Raw genomic sequence first — 14,448 nt, 5'->3', positions numbered from 1 at the left:
TTATGCAAATCCACAGGCTTTTATCTACAGATCGAGCATTATAATGTGAATATATCATATATTGAAGAGAGTTTTACCATGCACGAGGCGCGCGCTGTTTGAATAATGTTACTGAATGGAGAATGATTGACGAGGAAAAACGAGTTTCCGTAAACTTTAATTTAATGATGTAAATAGTCTTCTGTACCTCACATTAAGCTATGGAATGGCTTCAGATGACTTCGTGAAATTATAATCAGACGGACCCTCTCAGATCCAAGTCACCCAAAATGACGAAAAAAAGCGGGAGGCGCCGAAAAGCGCGCTGTAAGTGTTTGCATTCCAATATAAGACTTTTAGACTGCAGATTATCTATACAGGTATCGGAAAATTAAGCCTACAGGTTTACGTACCTTTATTGTCGTTTTTCATGGCCAGAAAGATATTTTCGTTTCTTGTCAGACATCGTCGACGCTGGAGTACGTTAACTGACTGACAGACACTGACCGGGTGACGAGTGACATCATAGGGGTCAGTCAGGGTCAAGATTCGCGGGGAACTCGGCATAATAAAGAACTAAATAAAAAACAACTTTGCTTATCATGATGCCTGATAAAGAGCCCTGTAGGCCCATTACTTTTTATTTATTTATTTTATGTTACTTTTGTTGTATGATTTTTTTTCACCCACTATAGCAGTGACTCAAGGGGGCCCTCTGCTGGACACGGGGCCCTTTGCAATTGCAAGGGTCGCTTAGTGGCTCGGCCGGCTCTGCTGTAAAGCCTATTATGAATATTAAAACACGCCGAATCGTGTGTCCTATATCATAACTGCATGAATGGCCTTTGCAGCAAAAAAATCCGCGTCAAAATCAGTTAGGAATTCAGTGAGATATGATTAATTGAATGCGCTGACAGCTCATTGCACCTGGCAAACAAGTTACACTGAGTGGAGCTGGCGACCGGTCCAAGATGGCGGCTCCACGGCTCGTTCATGCCAATAGGCAGTAGCGTTCGATGGGGCGTCTACCTATATGATGTCTATGAGAACGAGAGAGCTGCTAAAAGACTGAAAACTGATGCGGAGGATGATTGCGGAGACGCGGGAGAGCTATCATCAGACAGCCCGGTCTCGGACTTCGAAATCACCCGAATTCTGCGCGAACGTGCGCGGGAGAAGAGCCTCTTCATTCATGGGAAGGTGCGTGCGCAGGAGAGAGCAGTAGTTTACTTGTTAGTTCATGTTAGCTCTGGAACATTACATAATATTAAAATATAAAACTTTTGATTTTAAGAATGCATTCATAAATGGTTAAATTAACTAACATGTAACAAATGCTTTAGAAAAATATTTAATTGTTAGTTCATGTTAACTAATGAAGTTAACAAAAATTACAAAACAGAACCTTATTGTAAAGTGTTATCAATTTTACTTGTACTAACGGTAATTCTAGTAAGATTACCTACTAGTACGTGAAAAAAAATATGTAATAGTCAGTATTGAAATAAATGTTACAGTAACCTGCAGTCGCTGAGTTATGTTCTGTTTCCCAGGTGAAGGATCAGGATGCTGTTGTGATCCTGGAGAAAACACCCATCAGACAGGACACACTGTCTGAGTTACTGAAGAGCAGTCAACTCAAGCTGGAGATGAAGAATGATGTGTACAGCACATACCAGCTGCAGGCACCTGCACACCTGAACGGTAGGAGCAACATGTTTGTACTTCCATGCATTATATGGTTTAATATGGTAAGCATTTAGCATGCTGATATTGCATGGTATTACCTTTCGATACCATCACTGTACAATTTGTTAATACACTAATAAAAGTTTGAGGTTGATACAATTTCTTATATGTTTTTGAAATGTCTCTTAAGCTCACCAAGGCTTTTATTTAGTAAAAAAAAAAAAAACGTATTATTGTGAAATATTACTACAGTTTAAAACAGCTGTTTTGTATTTCAAAGTATTATTTATTCCTGTGATGCAAAGCAGAATTTTCAGCATCATTACTCCAGTCTTCAGTTGACTCCAGTTTTGTTGCTCAATAAACATCTTCAGTATTATCAGTGCTGCCTAATATACATTAATACAAATAAAGTAAATAAAAATAAATGTTTATCTGAAATATTATTTGATTTAAATTTGCCATTATATATAATATATTGCTATCTGTGTGTATGTTTTTTTTTTTTTTACTTTAATTTAAAGGTCATATTTTGTTAAATACAATTTATAATTTTTGAAGAGTGAGATTCTTCATTTTCCAGAAACCTCTCCTATATATTTTTTAAAAAGTGTTATAATTGCAAAAAAATATTTGGCATTTTTTCCAATGAATTGAAATCACAGATTCAATAAATTTTGTATTTATGAACAATTTCTCATTTTTGTTATAAAGAATCACTTTTCATATCAACCACTTAAATACTTAAGAAGTATTTGCATCAGGAGGTTTTTCTGGTTGAAGAATCTGGAGAGGATTATCGTAACCTCACCCTACCGTACATCAGCAGCCAGAGCTTCAGTGTGCAGGTGAGACTTCACTGACCTCTGACCCTTCACGTCAATATTGTTCCTGTCCCATGTGTATCCTTCTCACATGAAGTACATAACTGAGCTGCCCAACTTTCATTTTGGTTTCAGTGGGTGCATAACATATTGGAGAAGAAAGCAGAGGCTGATCGGATTGTTTTTGAGGATCCAGATCCCGATACTGGTTTTGTTTTGTTGCCTGATTTCAAGTGGGATCAAAAGCAGGTAAATCTGGGGTGAATCCGTCTCATAATATTTAAGGCTGAATAAAAGACCAGTGGAAACAATGAATGTTTCCTTTCCTCTCCAGCTGCGAGACTTGTATTTGATTGCTATCGTCCACCGGAGGGATGTCAGAAGTTTAAGGGATCTTACATCAGAGCACCTGCTGTTACTCACAAACATTCGCAGTAAAGGAGAGGTGAGTGGATCAGATGAGAATCCAAATGATTTTTCAAAGTTGTCATTAAAACAAAGGTTAATGCAAGAAAATTTCTGCTTCAAATGTGATGCAGTGTTTATATGCCATTACTTTGAAATTAATTATTAATTGTTACTAGCAGTTTCTGAGTGAGAATTGTTTCTTTACTATGAACGATGAAGTAGAGTTGTAGTTCTGTTGTCCACTAGATGTCACTGTTGATCTGAACGTCAACCCCTCTTTGTCTGCTTTTTAAAAGCACGTGGTGCAGTGGTTACCACATGTGCTCTAGATATAATGAGCTGTGGTGATCCTGTGGAAAACAGGGTTCGATTCCATCCTGCTACATTTTGCAATCTTAACTAAAATCTCAACACATAAACGCTATGAAAATCACAACACAGGGTTTTTCCAAGTGCTGTAGTGTGGCTGCAAACATCAAATTTGAGTCTTGTCTATATCCACAGGACGCCATTCAGCGGCAGTACGGCATCCCTCTGAGGAAACTGCGCGTGTTTCTCCACTATCAGCCATCATACTATCACCTCCACGTCCATTTCACCTCTCTGGAGTACGACGCTCCAGGTTGTAGCGTGGAAAGAGCCCACTTGCTTTCCGATGTCATTCAGAACTTGCAGGCAGATTCCAGTTACTATCGGAACCGCAGCCTGGCGTTCCCACTGCGGGCCGATGATGGTTTGCTCCTCAAGTTCAAAGAGGCTGGGAAACTCTAGAGACCTGATTTTTCGGGAACTTTTTTTTTTTTTTTTACTTTATAAATGTTAAGTACCTGTACACTGCTAATCTGTTTTGAAAATATTTATTATTACAGTATACACTCAATGGAATAAGGTCTTGATTTGACCCTTGTCATCAACTGAATTTTTATTTTAAGTCCTGATTGTTTTGTAATTGTTTGGTTGTGTAATGTCTGTTTTTCATGCTGTGGTTGATCATGTGGACAGAACCCAAATTCATCACCCAAAACCCCGGCTGTGCACCTGTCTGTGGTGCGACATGGTAATTCATTTTAAAGCAGAATTTGAGCCAGTGGGGCCCCAGGCCTTATTCTTTGAGGTTTTCGGGGTCCTTTGAAGAGATTTGGCTGTGACTGGCAGAGCAGCAGGCTGCACTGACGCTCCTGCACTGTTTTTAATTCTTCTGAAGAAACGAACAAAACCTAGTGGTTCAATATTAGTCCAAGACACAACTGATACTGTTTATGCTTTCCAGAAAGTTCAGCTGAGGTGTGTAGAATTTTCTTAACCAACGTAGTTCTTTGGTTCAGAGCTCATTGTAAATCTAGGGCTAGAGAGGCAGAAAAAGCCCAAAACCCCCTGAAGAAAAAGACTGCTCAGAGTTTGTTTATGTGGTTCAACAGAGTTCTTAAAGAAGATTTCACTGCTTTACATTATACAACCACAGTTTTAGAATGCCCTCTATTCACAGGAAATCTCTAAACACGATAGAATTATTTCTGTTGGGATATCAGCTCAAGCAATACTCTTTAAAAGGACTGCTCACATGAAAATGAAAATTGTCATGAGCTATAGTGATATTATTTTTCTTATAAAAATCTATTGTGCCAATTTAGATGATTTTGAATATAGCACTGAAATTGAATGGACTGTTGCATTAGATTTGAAGCTCTGTTTATTTTATTTTTTTTGTATTCCACATAAGACGTTGCTTCTGGCTAAAATACGAGTCCTCTATCCTATGGCTTTTTCAATAGTGGAAAAAGTTTTCTTGTCTGAACTCAGAAATATTCACAGATCAAACACCATTTACAAGAGAAAATGGTTTTAAACCAATATAGAACAAGGGATGGACTTTTTCCACTTGAGGAAGTGTTGTTATGGATAATGGAGTCATATTTTGCCCAGAAGCAACAGTTTAAAGTTAAAATGCCTTGATGGATTTGTTTCTTTTAAACATGCAGCTTTTACTTCACATCTTGGATGGCCTGAGGGTGAGTACATTTTTAGTTTTGGGTTAACTATATCTTTAAGCTCCACATTCAGATCGACTTACTTGATTGAGATGATTAAAAAAGTTAGAGACTCCGTCATCTTTGTGTTTTTCCTCTAATGCATTTGAAGCCAGTTGCCATAAATCCCTTTGAGAAGGCCTTTAGCAATGCTACTGGTACAATTATAACTAAATGCTTTCTTTCCTCAAGGGTTTTGTTGCATCTGGCCACTGCTAATTTCAGTGTTGTCACTATAACTAAATCACTCATGTGCTCCATTTCACGTGGCTTGAATTCCTTGTTACATGTTCATTAATTCTAAGTAATTACTGGGTCTTATTACTTATCTGCTGTGATATGTTTGGCAGCAGGATTGAATATTTAGACAGAAAATTCCAGAGAAGAATGTAAAAGTCCTTAAGAGGTTTTAAATGGCCTTACGGAGGCTCTCCAGAACAATAGCATCATTATGCCACACAAGTGCTGCTGTCAAATAGAGGCACTCCATCTCCATGTATCACTGTTCTCTGCTCTCCAGAACAATGCCTTTTCTAATTTTTTATTTTTATATTATGTACTTACTGAGCACATTAAATGGGAACATAATTTAATGGGAGTGGTATATTTATTCATGTCGATGTTAAATGTGATGGAGCTTGACTGTTACCAAGGTGGGAACTTCATGGCCGGCAGCCATGTGGTCTGGTCAAATTTTTAGCAGGTTTTCACATGCCATTTTTAAGAGTAGTTTAAAACAAATTTTTACAGTGTCTGAAAGTTTAAAGTTATTAGTGAAAAGTTGTTTTTTGGATTTTGTAAAATTTTGAGTTTTATTAAATATATTAATTTTTTAATATTTGATATTTAAGATATATATATATATATATATATATATATATATATATATATATATATATATATATATATATATATATTTATATATATTACATATTATCTTTTTTATTATGAATGAAATGGATGCAATGGAAATCTGACATTTTGTGTGATGTTTCCACATTGAATGCCAAGAAATCATTTTTCAGATTTCAGTTTGAAATTCGATTTCCATTTTGGTCTTCAACATTTGGAAATATTCAAAAAGCTTGTTGGAATCAAACCCATGAGACTGGTGTTGCCTGTGCTATGAGCTACAGGGTTTAAATATAACCCTTCATTGTTTCTTTCTCTGAAATGATTTTGGTGATATGAGTGTGGTTTGACACCATTTGCCAATCTGAGGTTTATCTTACTGCAGTGTTACAGAGGAAGTTAATGTGGCTACGTGTGATAAATGATATTTGTCTAGCGTCTCTACCTGAGTGGCTCTGTGTGTTTGACAGTGGTATTTTGAATTATGTGCCTGTTAATTTTTGATTGTAATTAAATTTGGTTTAGTAAACTTGAGTTTTATTCAGTTTGTTCAGATTAACGCTAAGTAGGCAAAGAACCTCCTGTGTGTTTTCCATTTTTTTTCAGCTTTCTTCTGTGAATTTCCCTGCAGTGTGGCTTTTGGTTACATTTTGAACTTGAACTAAAGTCTGAAACTTTCAAATCTTATGATTCACTTGACAAAAGCATAAAGATGTAACCTTAAGAGGTGGGGGCAAGGATCAGCGCGACGGGAAATGTGATTCAACTCTTTCTTTGTGTTGTTCTTTGCAAAGCCTTTGCGTTCCCATGGGTACAAGCAGCGAGGAGCTCCACGGCTGAAGTTCCTCCTTTCAGATGGGGTTCTTTGATTGCTGAAGAGGAATTTGGATAACTAGAACACTGACCCCCCAATGCAAACCCATCCTGTATGCTATAATGGTGTCTTTTTAATTAGCTTTCATGTGGTTTGCATTAGTTGATTGGTGAACGAACACTACGTCTGATGTGAGGTTAGTTTTGGAACCATTTTCTAAGCTGTCTTTGCTTTATGGTGTGTAAACTGTGGCATGTGCCTGGGATTAGGACATTTCATCGAGGATTTTAGCAGCACCCCGATGGTTCTATGCTCAGAAAGAGAACTTCATGGCCTGAACTTGAAAAAGCACTTTGTTTGCTGGGACGTTTTCAGTTTGCAGGTATGAGGCAAATACTTTCACATTTATGGGTGACAAAGAAAGCAATCGGTGCTTTACTGGTGTGGTTTGTTGTGTTTGAGTGGATTATGAGCTGCAGTAAAAGCAGTATTTATCTTTTATTGCCTACAGAGGTTTGGGTTTGTAAGCAACTTAAATTTTAATGTGCTTTTCTTACTGAAGAAAAATGAATTTTCTCAGCTTTACTTCTAATTTGTAAGGCATCAAATTATTATTGTTGTATTATGAATTACTAAGACAAGACCATTTTTAAAAATGTTTTTAACTTAAAATATTTTAATTGGTTCTTAAATGTTTGTATATATCACTTAGAAGGCACTATAGTTTAAACTTAGTTAACTAATAACAATGGTTTAGTTGATATATTAGTATCAAAATATGTATCTCAAATATATATGTAAATTTAATATTCTGTTTTATTATTTGTAATATATCAGTTGCTAGAGACTATAAATTGTTTAAACTGCGTGTGTGTTGTGTATGTAAATACGTATATATATACATTCATACACACACACACACACACACACACACACACACACACATATATATATATATATATATATATATATATATATATATGTAATGTATGTATAGATGTGTATATTTGTGTATGTCTTTATATATATAGATATAGATAGATAGATAGATAGACACACACACATTTATATATATATATATATATATATATATATATATATATATATATATATATAATTTGTAATATATCAGTTGCCAGAGACTATAAATTCATATTATATATGAATATGAATATATATATTTATTTATTTATATGTAATGTATGTATAGATGTGTATATTTGTGTATGTCTTTATATATATATATATATATATATATATATATATATATATATATATATATATATATATATATATATAGTGTTGTGCACCTGATGGATGTATTTCTGTATTTCTACCAGCTGAAAGATGTTCCAGTTCATACGGAAACAGATTCACAATCACCTTGTGGAGCGGAAAATTAGGAGAACTCGTTTTGTTACCAAGGACGGCCACTGCAACATTAAATTTGGGACTACTGAATATCACAACCATTTTGCTTTCCTCATGGACTTCTGGACTACATTTGTTGAGATCCACTGGTGTTTTGTATTCGTTTTATTTGCCGCCGCCTTCACGGGAAGCTGGTTCATTTTTGGTTTGCTCTGGTATTCGCTTGCAAAAAATAACGGCGACTTAGAAACTCTACAGAACTCGTCTGAATCCCAGCAGATAAAATGTTTAGAGAACATTAACAGTCTCACGACCGCCTTCTTGTACTCTTTAGAGACCCAGACGACCATTGGCTATGGCGGCCGAGCTCTCACGGGTCACTGCCCGGGCACAGTCGCCCTTTTGATCATCCAGTCCCTCATGGGTGCCATCATAAACTGCTTTATGTGTGGACTCATTTTAGCAAAGATCTCTCTCCCCAAGAGAAGAGCAAAGACTGTAACCTTCAGCGAAACCGCAGTCATTTGTCTTTGGAAAGGGAATCTGTGCCTCCAGATACGGGTAGCCAACCTACGAAAAACTCTTCTTATTGGCAGCCACATTTATGGAAAGCTTCTCCGGACCACCCTCACTCCAGAGGGGGAGACCATCATACTGGATCAGGTGAATATTGACTTTTTGGTGGATGCTGGGAAGGACAACCTGTTCTTCGTTTGCCCACTTACCCTGTACCACGTGATCGACAAATCCAGTCCGTTTTCCGAAATGGCTGCAGACACTCTTCAGCAGCAGGACTTTGAGTTGGTGGTCTTCCTGGATGGGATGGCTGAATCCACCAGCCTGTCCTGCCAAGTACGAACTTCCTACCTTCCGCAGGAGATCAAGTGGGGTTACAGCTTCCTGCCCGTCATCTCTCGCACCAAAGGTGGGAAATACCGTGTCGACCTGTCCAACTTTTCCAAAACGGAGCCTGCGGTGACCCCACACTGCGCTTGCTGTTTCCACAATGAACATAACAAGGAGCTCATTCTCCACCAACATGTACGTGAAGGAATTGATAATCTGGGATTTGATGTTATTGAGCTTCAAGACTCTGTTGATGTAACTGAGAAGTGCGATTAAACCGTTCGCTTCAGCAGAGACTGCAGTAAACATCCTGTGGTGGCATTCTGTATTGTGATGGTTAGAAGCAACATAAAAGTGGAGAGAGGAAGAGGGGTGACTCGCTATAGTTCTGTTCCCTGACAGACACATTGGCTGTGTTCCTTAGTGAGCTGCATGTGTAGACAGACTTAAGGCATGGTACAGTATGTGCTTCTGACACAAAACCTTTTCCAAAAGATAGCCATTGTGGAAACAAGTTGCCTTGTTTTGATCAAGTTGTAATATCTAGTGAAAAGAAGACAACCCTAAGTTGAAGTAGGAGAATTTAGTGAGATATATATATATACAGTACAGACCAAAAGTTTGGACACACCTTCTCGTTCAAATAGTTTTCTTTATTTTCATTACTATGAAAATTGTAGATTCACACTGAAGTCATCAAAACTATGAATGAACACATGTGGAATTATATATGGAATTAAATACATAACAAAAAAAGTGTGTAACAACTGAAAATATGTCATATTGTAGGTTCTTCAAAGTAGCCACCTTTTGCTTTGATTACTGCTTTGCACACTCTTGGCTTCTCTTGATGAGCTTCAAGAGCTAGTCACCTGAAATGGTCTTCAACAGTCTTGAAGGAGTTCCCCGAGAGATGCTTAGCACTTGTTGGTCCTTTTGCCTTCTGTCTGCGGTCCAGCTCACCCCTAAACCATCTCGATTGGGTTCAGGTCCGGTGACTGTGGAGGCCAGGTCATCTGGCGCAGCACCCCATCACTCTCCTTCTTGGTCAAATAGTCCTTGATGCCTTCAGTGTGACTCTACAATTTTCATAGTCATGAAAATAAAGAAAACTCTGAATGAGAAGGTGTGTCCAAACTTTTGGTCTGTACTGTATATGTAAAATTAAAATTCGTAATGTTTCTGAAAGAAGTTTCTTGTGCTCTCCAATGCTGTATTTCTTTGATAAGCAGGACAAAAAAAAAATGAAATATTATTACATTTTAAAGTAGCTGTTTCTTTTTCAATGTTCAAAAATATGATTTATTCCTGTAATTGAAAAGTTGAATTTTCAGCAGCCATTACTCCAGCCATTACATCACAGTTTAGTGTGACATGATCCTTCAGAAATGATTTTAGTATGCTGATTTACTGCTCGTGAAACAATTCTTATTATTATCAGTGTTAAAACAGTTGTGCTGTCCAGTATTTTTGTGCAAACAGTAATACATTTTTTATCAGGATACTTTGATAAATAGATAAAAAGTTAAAAAGAACAGCATTTATTTCAAATGGGATCTTTTGTAATTTTATAAATGTCTTTTATTGTCACTTTTGATCAGTTTAATGCATCCTTGCTTAAAAATATGAAGTATTAAATATTATAAAAATATTAAGTTTTTCTAAAATAACAAAAAAAGAAGGTCTTACTGACTGGTAATATGTATATCTTCAGCATTGACCTGATGGAAACTATGGAGTACCATTTGCATGATGCACAAACTTGCTGACTATAAATATAGTTGACAGAGGCTCCGCCCACATGTGGGTGAAAACAAACCCCAGTTACCATAGTAACCCATTCTGTTCTAGCTAGGGGGGAAATGAAGATGAATCCTGTAGACATGCATGATTTCAGATGTGTGATTCCACATGCATTTTATATCTTGTCAATAATTGGTTTTAATCGCAACAGTCTTCTTTTAAAACTATTTTATTCAATTGACTGTGAGAACAGTTCTTGTCCCCCCCCCCCCCCTTTAAACTGCACAAAACACAAATATATATTATATATTTGTATATTAACTATATTATATGTTCTTAGCCAGTCTATGGGATTTTTTTATTATTTAGTTTCCCCCATACTAACCCATAACTTCAGTGTAAACTCTTTAAAGCCCCCAGAGAGCTTTCCAAAGCATCACTTTGAGAACCCTTTTCTGTATGCTACCTTTGTAGACATCAATGCAGCTCAGAAGGCTTTGGAGTAGGGGCAATATTTGCATATCTGTGTAATCTTACTATGTTTTTCATTCTGTTTCATAAAGATCTAACTTCTAACCGAATCGCTGGAGAACAGTTTGGGGAACTCCATTAGAAGAGGGTCTTTAAGTGCTCTTTGATTCTAGACACTGACGAGTAACGCCTGCTGAGTGTTCAACGGAGGATTAGAGCACAAGCCAAATTAGATTAGGGTGAAGCATAAAAGGAGCAAGTGGAACCCAGTTCCCCCTTCCCCAACATATGTTACTAAATAATTAATATAATATTATACATTTATTAAAGCATTAAAATAATTCAGAGCCGGAGAGTCCTGCATGTCATAAACATTACAAGCAATTTCACACAACTTCGAGAGTATAGATGTGATGTGAGAATTAATTTGATTTGTCTAATTGCCTTGTAAACATTTTGCTGTGCAGATTAAAAAGGACTGACCTATAAAAGACTAATTCACTCTGAACTGAGCGGCTTTTAGAAGGTCATAACATTTTAAAGGGTCTGGAAAGGTTTGATTCTGCATGAATGTCACACAGTTTTATTCACTAATAGATGAGTAATTTCAACATCATAAACAGTAAAGCTTCCTTTAATTAAATGTTGAAGTCTTTTATCCCAGCAATGGCAATGAATTCGCAGTTGCTTTGAAATTGGGGCTTTCAGGAGGGTGACATTTCTGCCTTGCAGCGTTCTGAAAATCTGACCGGAGAACCTAGCAGTAGTTTAAGTTATGTCTGATAAAAAAAAAAGAAAAAAAAAAGAAAAACGCTGACACAAAATGTTTGTAAATTCTGTTTAAGATAGAGGTGTTTAAGATAATGGTGATGGAAAACATGAACTGGAGTGAATAAGAGGACTGTTCCATTCTTTGGAACCATTGTTACCTTTTTGTAGGAAGTGGTATTTTATTTTAGCTAGTTATGATCACATAAAAGATTTTTAATCATATTTTCATGCATGAGTTAAAACTAAAGTTGTCCTCCAATTTTTGTGGTGCATAGCTCAACCTAGATGTTTTCAGTCATGTGCATGTTGAGTGGTTAACATATAAGAGTTAGAACAATCTGCCTATTAGCGTTACCTTTTTATTTTTTCGCTACAATTTATATTTAGAGAAAATGCTCTCAATAGCAGTGGCTAACTGGACAATAGCAACACTCCAACTCTCTTGCGCCCCCATATGGTCTGTAAACCAAATGGCAACTAAAACGTTTCCCCCTTTTCTTTCTGGTCTATACAGATTGCTTTGGGGAAGTTGGGATTTTCTGCGATTTAAAACTTCAGTGTTCTCATAAGTGGACTTTGAGGATTTTGTGAAGCATTTCAGTGTTATTTCCCATGATCAGTTAATATGCTCTAAATATGCATTTTTAATTTAGAAAATGACACTTTACAAACCTTCAGTAAACCATATCTGACATTTAAAAGCAAAAATAACAGGCTCAATCTCCAAGTGAACATGCAAAAAATTTTTTATTTTCAATTCAATATTTGTGCAATAGCAAAGCCAGCTTTGGCAGAATAACACTGAAACACAAGATAAAATGGCAGAAGCTCATTTCTTTTTTAGTTAGAATAGGGAGCAATTCTCCTTATCAATCTGACGGCATTTCAGCAGTTTGAGCAAAGTCTGTATCTTGTGCGCATCTTTCCTGAAGCAGTAGATCACACTGTAGTCTCTTCTCACAGTCTCAAACGTATCGGAAGAAACAAAGTGATCAGATGTGTCTTCAGGACCTTCCAACACCAAACCACCTTCACCGAGTATCTGGCAGAAAGAAAGAAAGAAAGACTGATTTCTAAACATACTGAAGCTTGATGAAGAACAAAGAGTGTTCGATTAAGAGCTTGATCTCATAAGTTTCAACAATTCATATTCACCTGTCTAATAAGAACCAGTATACCCTGCTCCAGGCTTGTTATTTTAGTAGACATCAGTTTGCTCCTGTCAACCAGGGCACTTGGGGCGTTCTGATAATTCATAAGAGACGCCTGTACATCTACCAGTGGATTAATCCAGAACTGGACCAGAATCAGGACTGAGTGAAGGAGCCATTTGTCCTGAAAAAAAAAAAGACAGTTTTATCTTAGAATTCCTAGCTGATAGTTACTCTCTTACAGTGAATTTCATCAGGTGCCATTAAATGAACTCACGGAAATCTGTTGGATTTCAGTTTTAGACATAGGAACCGACACCGTTTTAGGAGAACACATGGTCCCTTCGGAAATATGCAGATTCACAACGCCGAATGAAATGAGCATCTCGTCCTGAAAATATTTAAGAGGCATTCTGTACTGTTTACTTATTCTCATCAGGTATTTAGTAAGATTGTAACCACGGTACATTGCAAAATCCAAAAAGAACCTTTAATAAGCTTAGCTTCAGGTTCATTTCTCTGTTACTCACAAACAGCAACTTGGACTCCTCTGCGATGTGGTGAATAAGCTCTGCATGTTGAACGGCTCGTTCCAGGAGCTTTTCCAGTGAGATGATACAGGACACTCCTGCAGTATCTTGGTCTGGACAGTCAACAGGCGATCCGATCACGGCCTGCAGTGAGCAGACCACAAACACCATACAAACCTGTAGAACTTCAGGACAGTCAGAGGACAAAAGGAGATATTCGTTAGCTGATAATGTTCACAATGATCTTATAGCCTAAGCATTTTTCAACCTGAATTTATATGCACAATTATTCCTTATTGAAACATATATAAACATATTTAAGCTTTTCATTCTCTTAGCAAGATATGGTTCAGTTAGCCATCAATAAATTAGAGTCTTTTGAACAAATTACTGTGAGCTACATATATATTTTTTTCTATTCAGCCAAATGTATGACCCTGTACCTGTAGTTTTCTTCATTATTGTAGAATAAAAGAAAAGTCTTGTTGGACTCTCTGACTGTGGTTCAGTCCCAGTTATACATACCTTATATACTCTACTGGATTTATGAATTAACCAGAAAAGAAAAGAACTTGAACGCAAGTGATTGTAAGTCGATATTTGTGACCACATGTGTCACTTTGTTTTTATGCATCATCTCAACTAAAAGACATTACACATGCAAAATTCAGCTGTTTTTGAGTGTTTCTCCGTCAGTTCTCATCGAATAACTGAGTAATTTTATATCCTGCAGCGTGACATGTCAGATTTCATTTAAAACATTTTAAAACTAGTTTTAATTGTAGGCCTAATACTTGTTTAATTGTTACACATTCTGCCCCCCAGATCATATTAATTGAGAAACATTTGAGTAATCTAAAATGTATTGAATAATATGTCCATAAAACTAGTATCTGACGCAAAGTGCAAAACATAAAATACAAATGTATAAAATATTTAAGTTTAAATCAATATTTCATGTACATAAACAGA

General features: G+C 36.6%; 2 protein-coding genes and 1 pseudogene across 2 annotated transcripts; 2 read left to right on the top strand and 1 right to left on the bottom strand.

Annotated features, from left to right (window-relative positions):
* The first annotated feature begins 972 nt into the window (after positions 1-972).
* Positions 973-3,671, top strand: LOC128020631 (m7GpppX diphosphatase-like; annotated as a pseudogene).
* A 1,097-nt stretch (positions 3,672-4,768) lies between these two features.
* Positions 4,769-9,116, top strand: LOC128020949 (ATP-sensitive inward rectifier potassium channel 1-like). Its single transcript, XM_052607779.1, has 3 exons — positions 4,769-4,909; positions 6,574-6,975; positions 7,934-9,116. Exon 3 carries the CDS (start codon positions 7,941-7,943, stop codon positions 9,084-9,086), a length of 1,146 nt encoding a protein of 381 aa, XP_052463739.1. The 5' UTR covers positions 4,769-4,909; positions 6,574-6,975; positions 7,934-7,940; the 3' UTR covers positions 9,087-9,116.
* A 3,408-nt stretch (positions 9,117-12,524) lies between these two features.
* On the bottom strand, positions 12,525-13,935 carry LOC128021663 (somatolactin). The gene is made up of 5 exons (XM_052608975.1): positions 13,920-13,935; positions 13,477-13,661; positions 13,224-13,337; positions 12,951-13,130; positions 12,525-12,837 (listed from the first exon to the last, which is right to left on the bottom strand). Exons 1-5 carry the CDS (start codon positions 13,933-13,935, stop codon positions 12,640-12,642), a joined length of 693 nt encoding a protein of 230 aa, XP_052464935.1. The 3' UTR covers positions 12,525-12,639.
* Positions 13,936-14,448: the final 513 nt, after the last annotated feature.

This window comes from Carassius gibelio, chromosome A10, assembly GCF_023724105.1.
Source record: "Carassius gibelio isolate Cgi1373 ecotype wild population from Czech Republic chromosome A10, carGib1.2-hapl.c, whole genome shotgun sequence".
NCBI lineage: Eukaryota > Metazoa > Chordata > Actinopteri > Cypriniformes > Cyprinidae > Carassius > Carassius gibelio.
The sequence above is the reverse complement of the archived record's forward strand: the minus strand, read 5'-3'. Positions and strand labels throughout refer to the sequence as shown.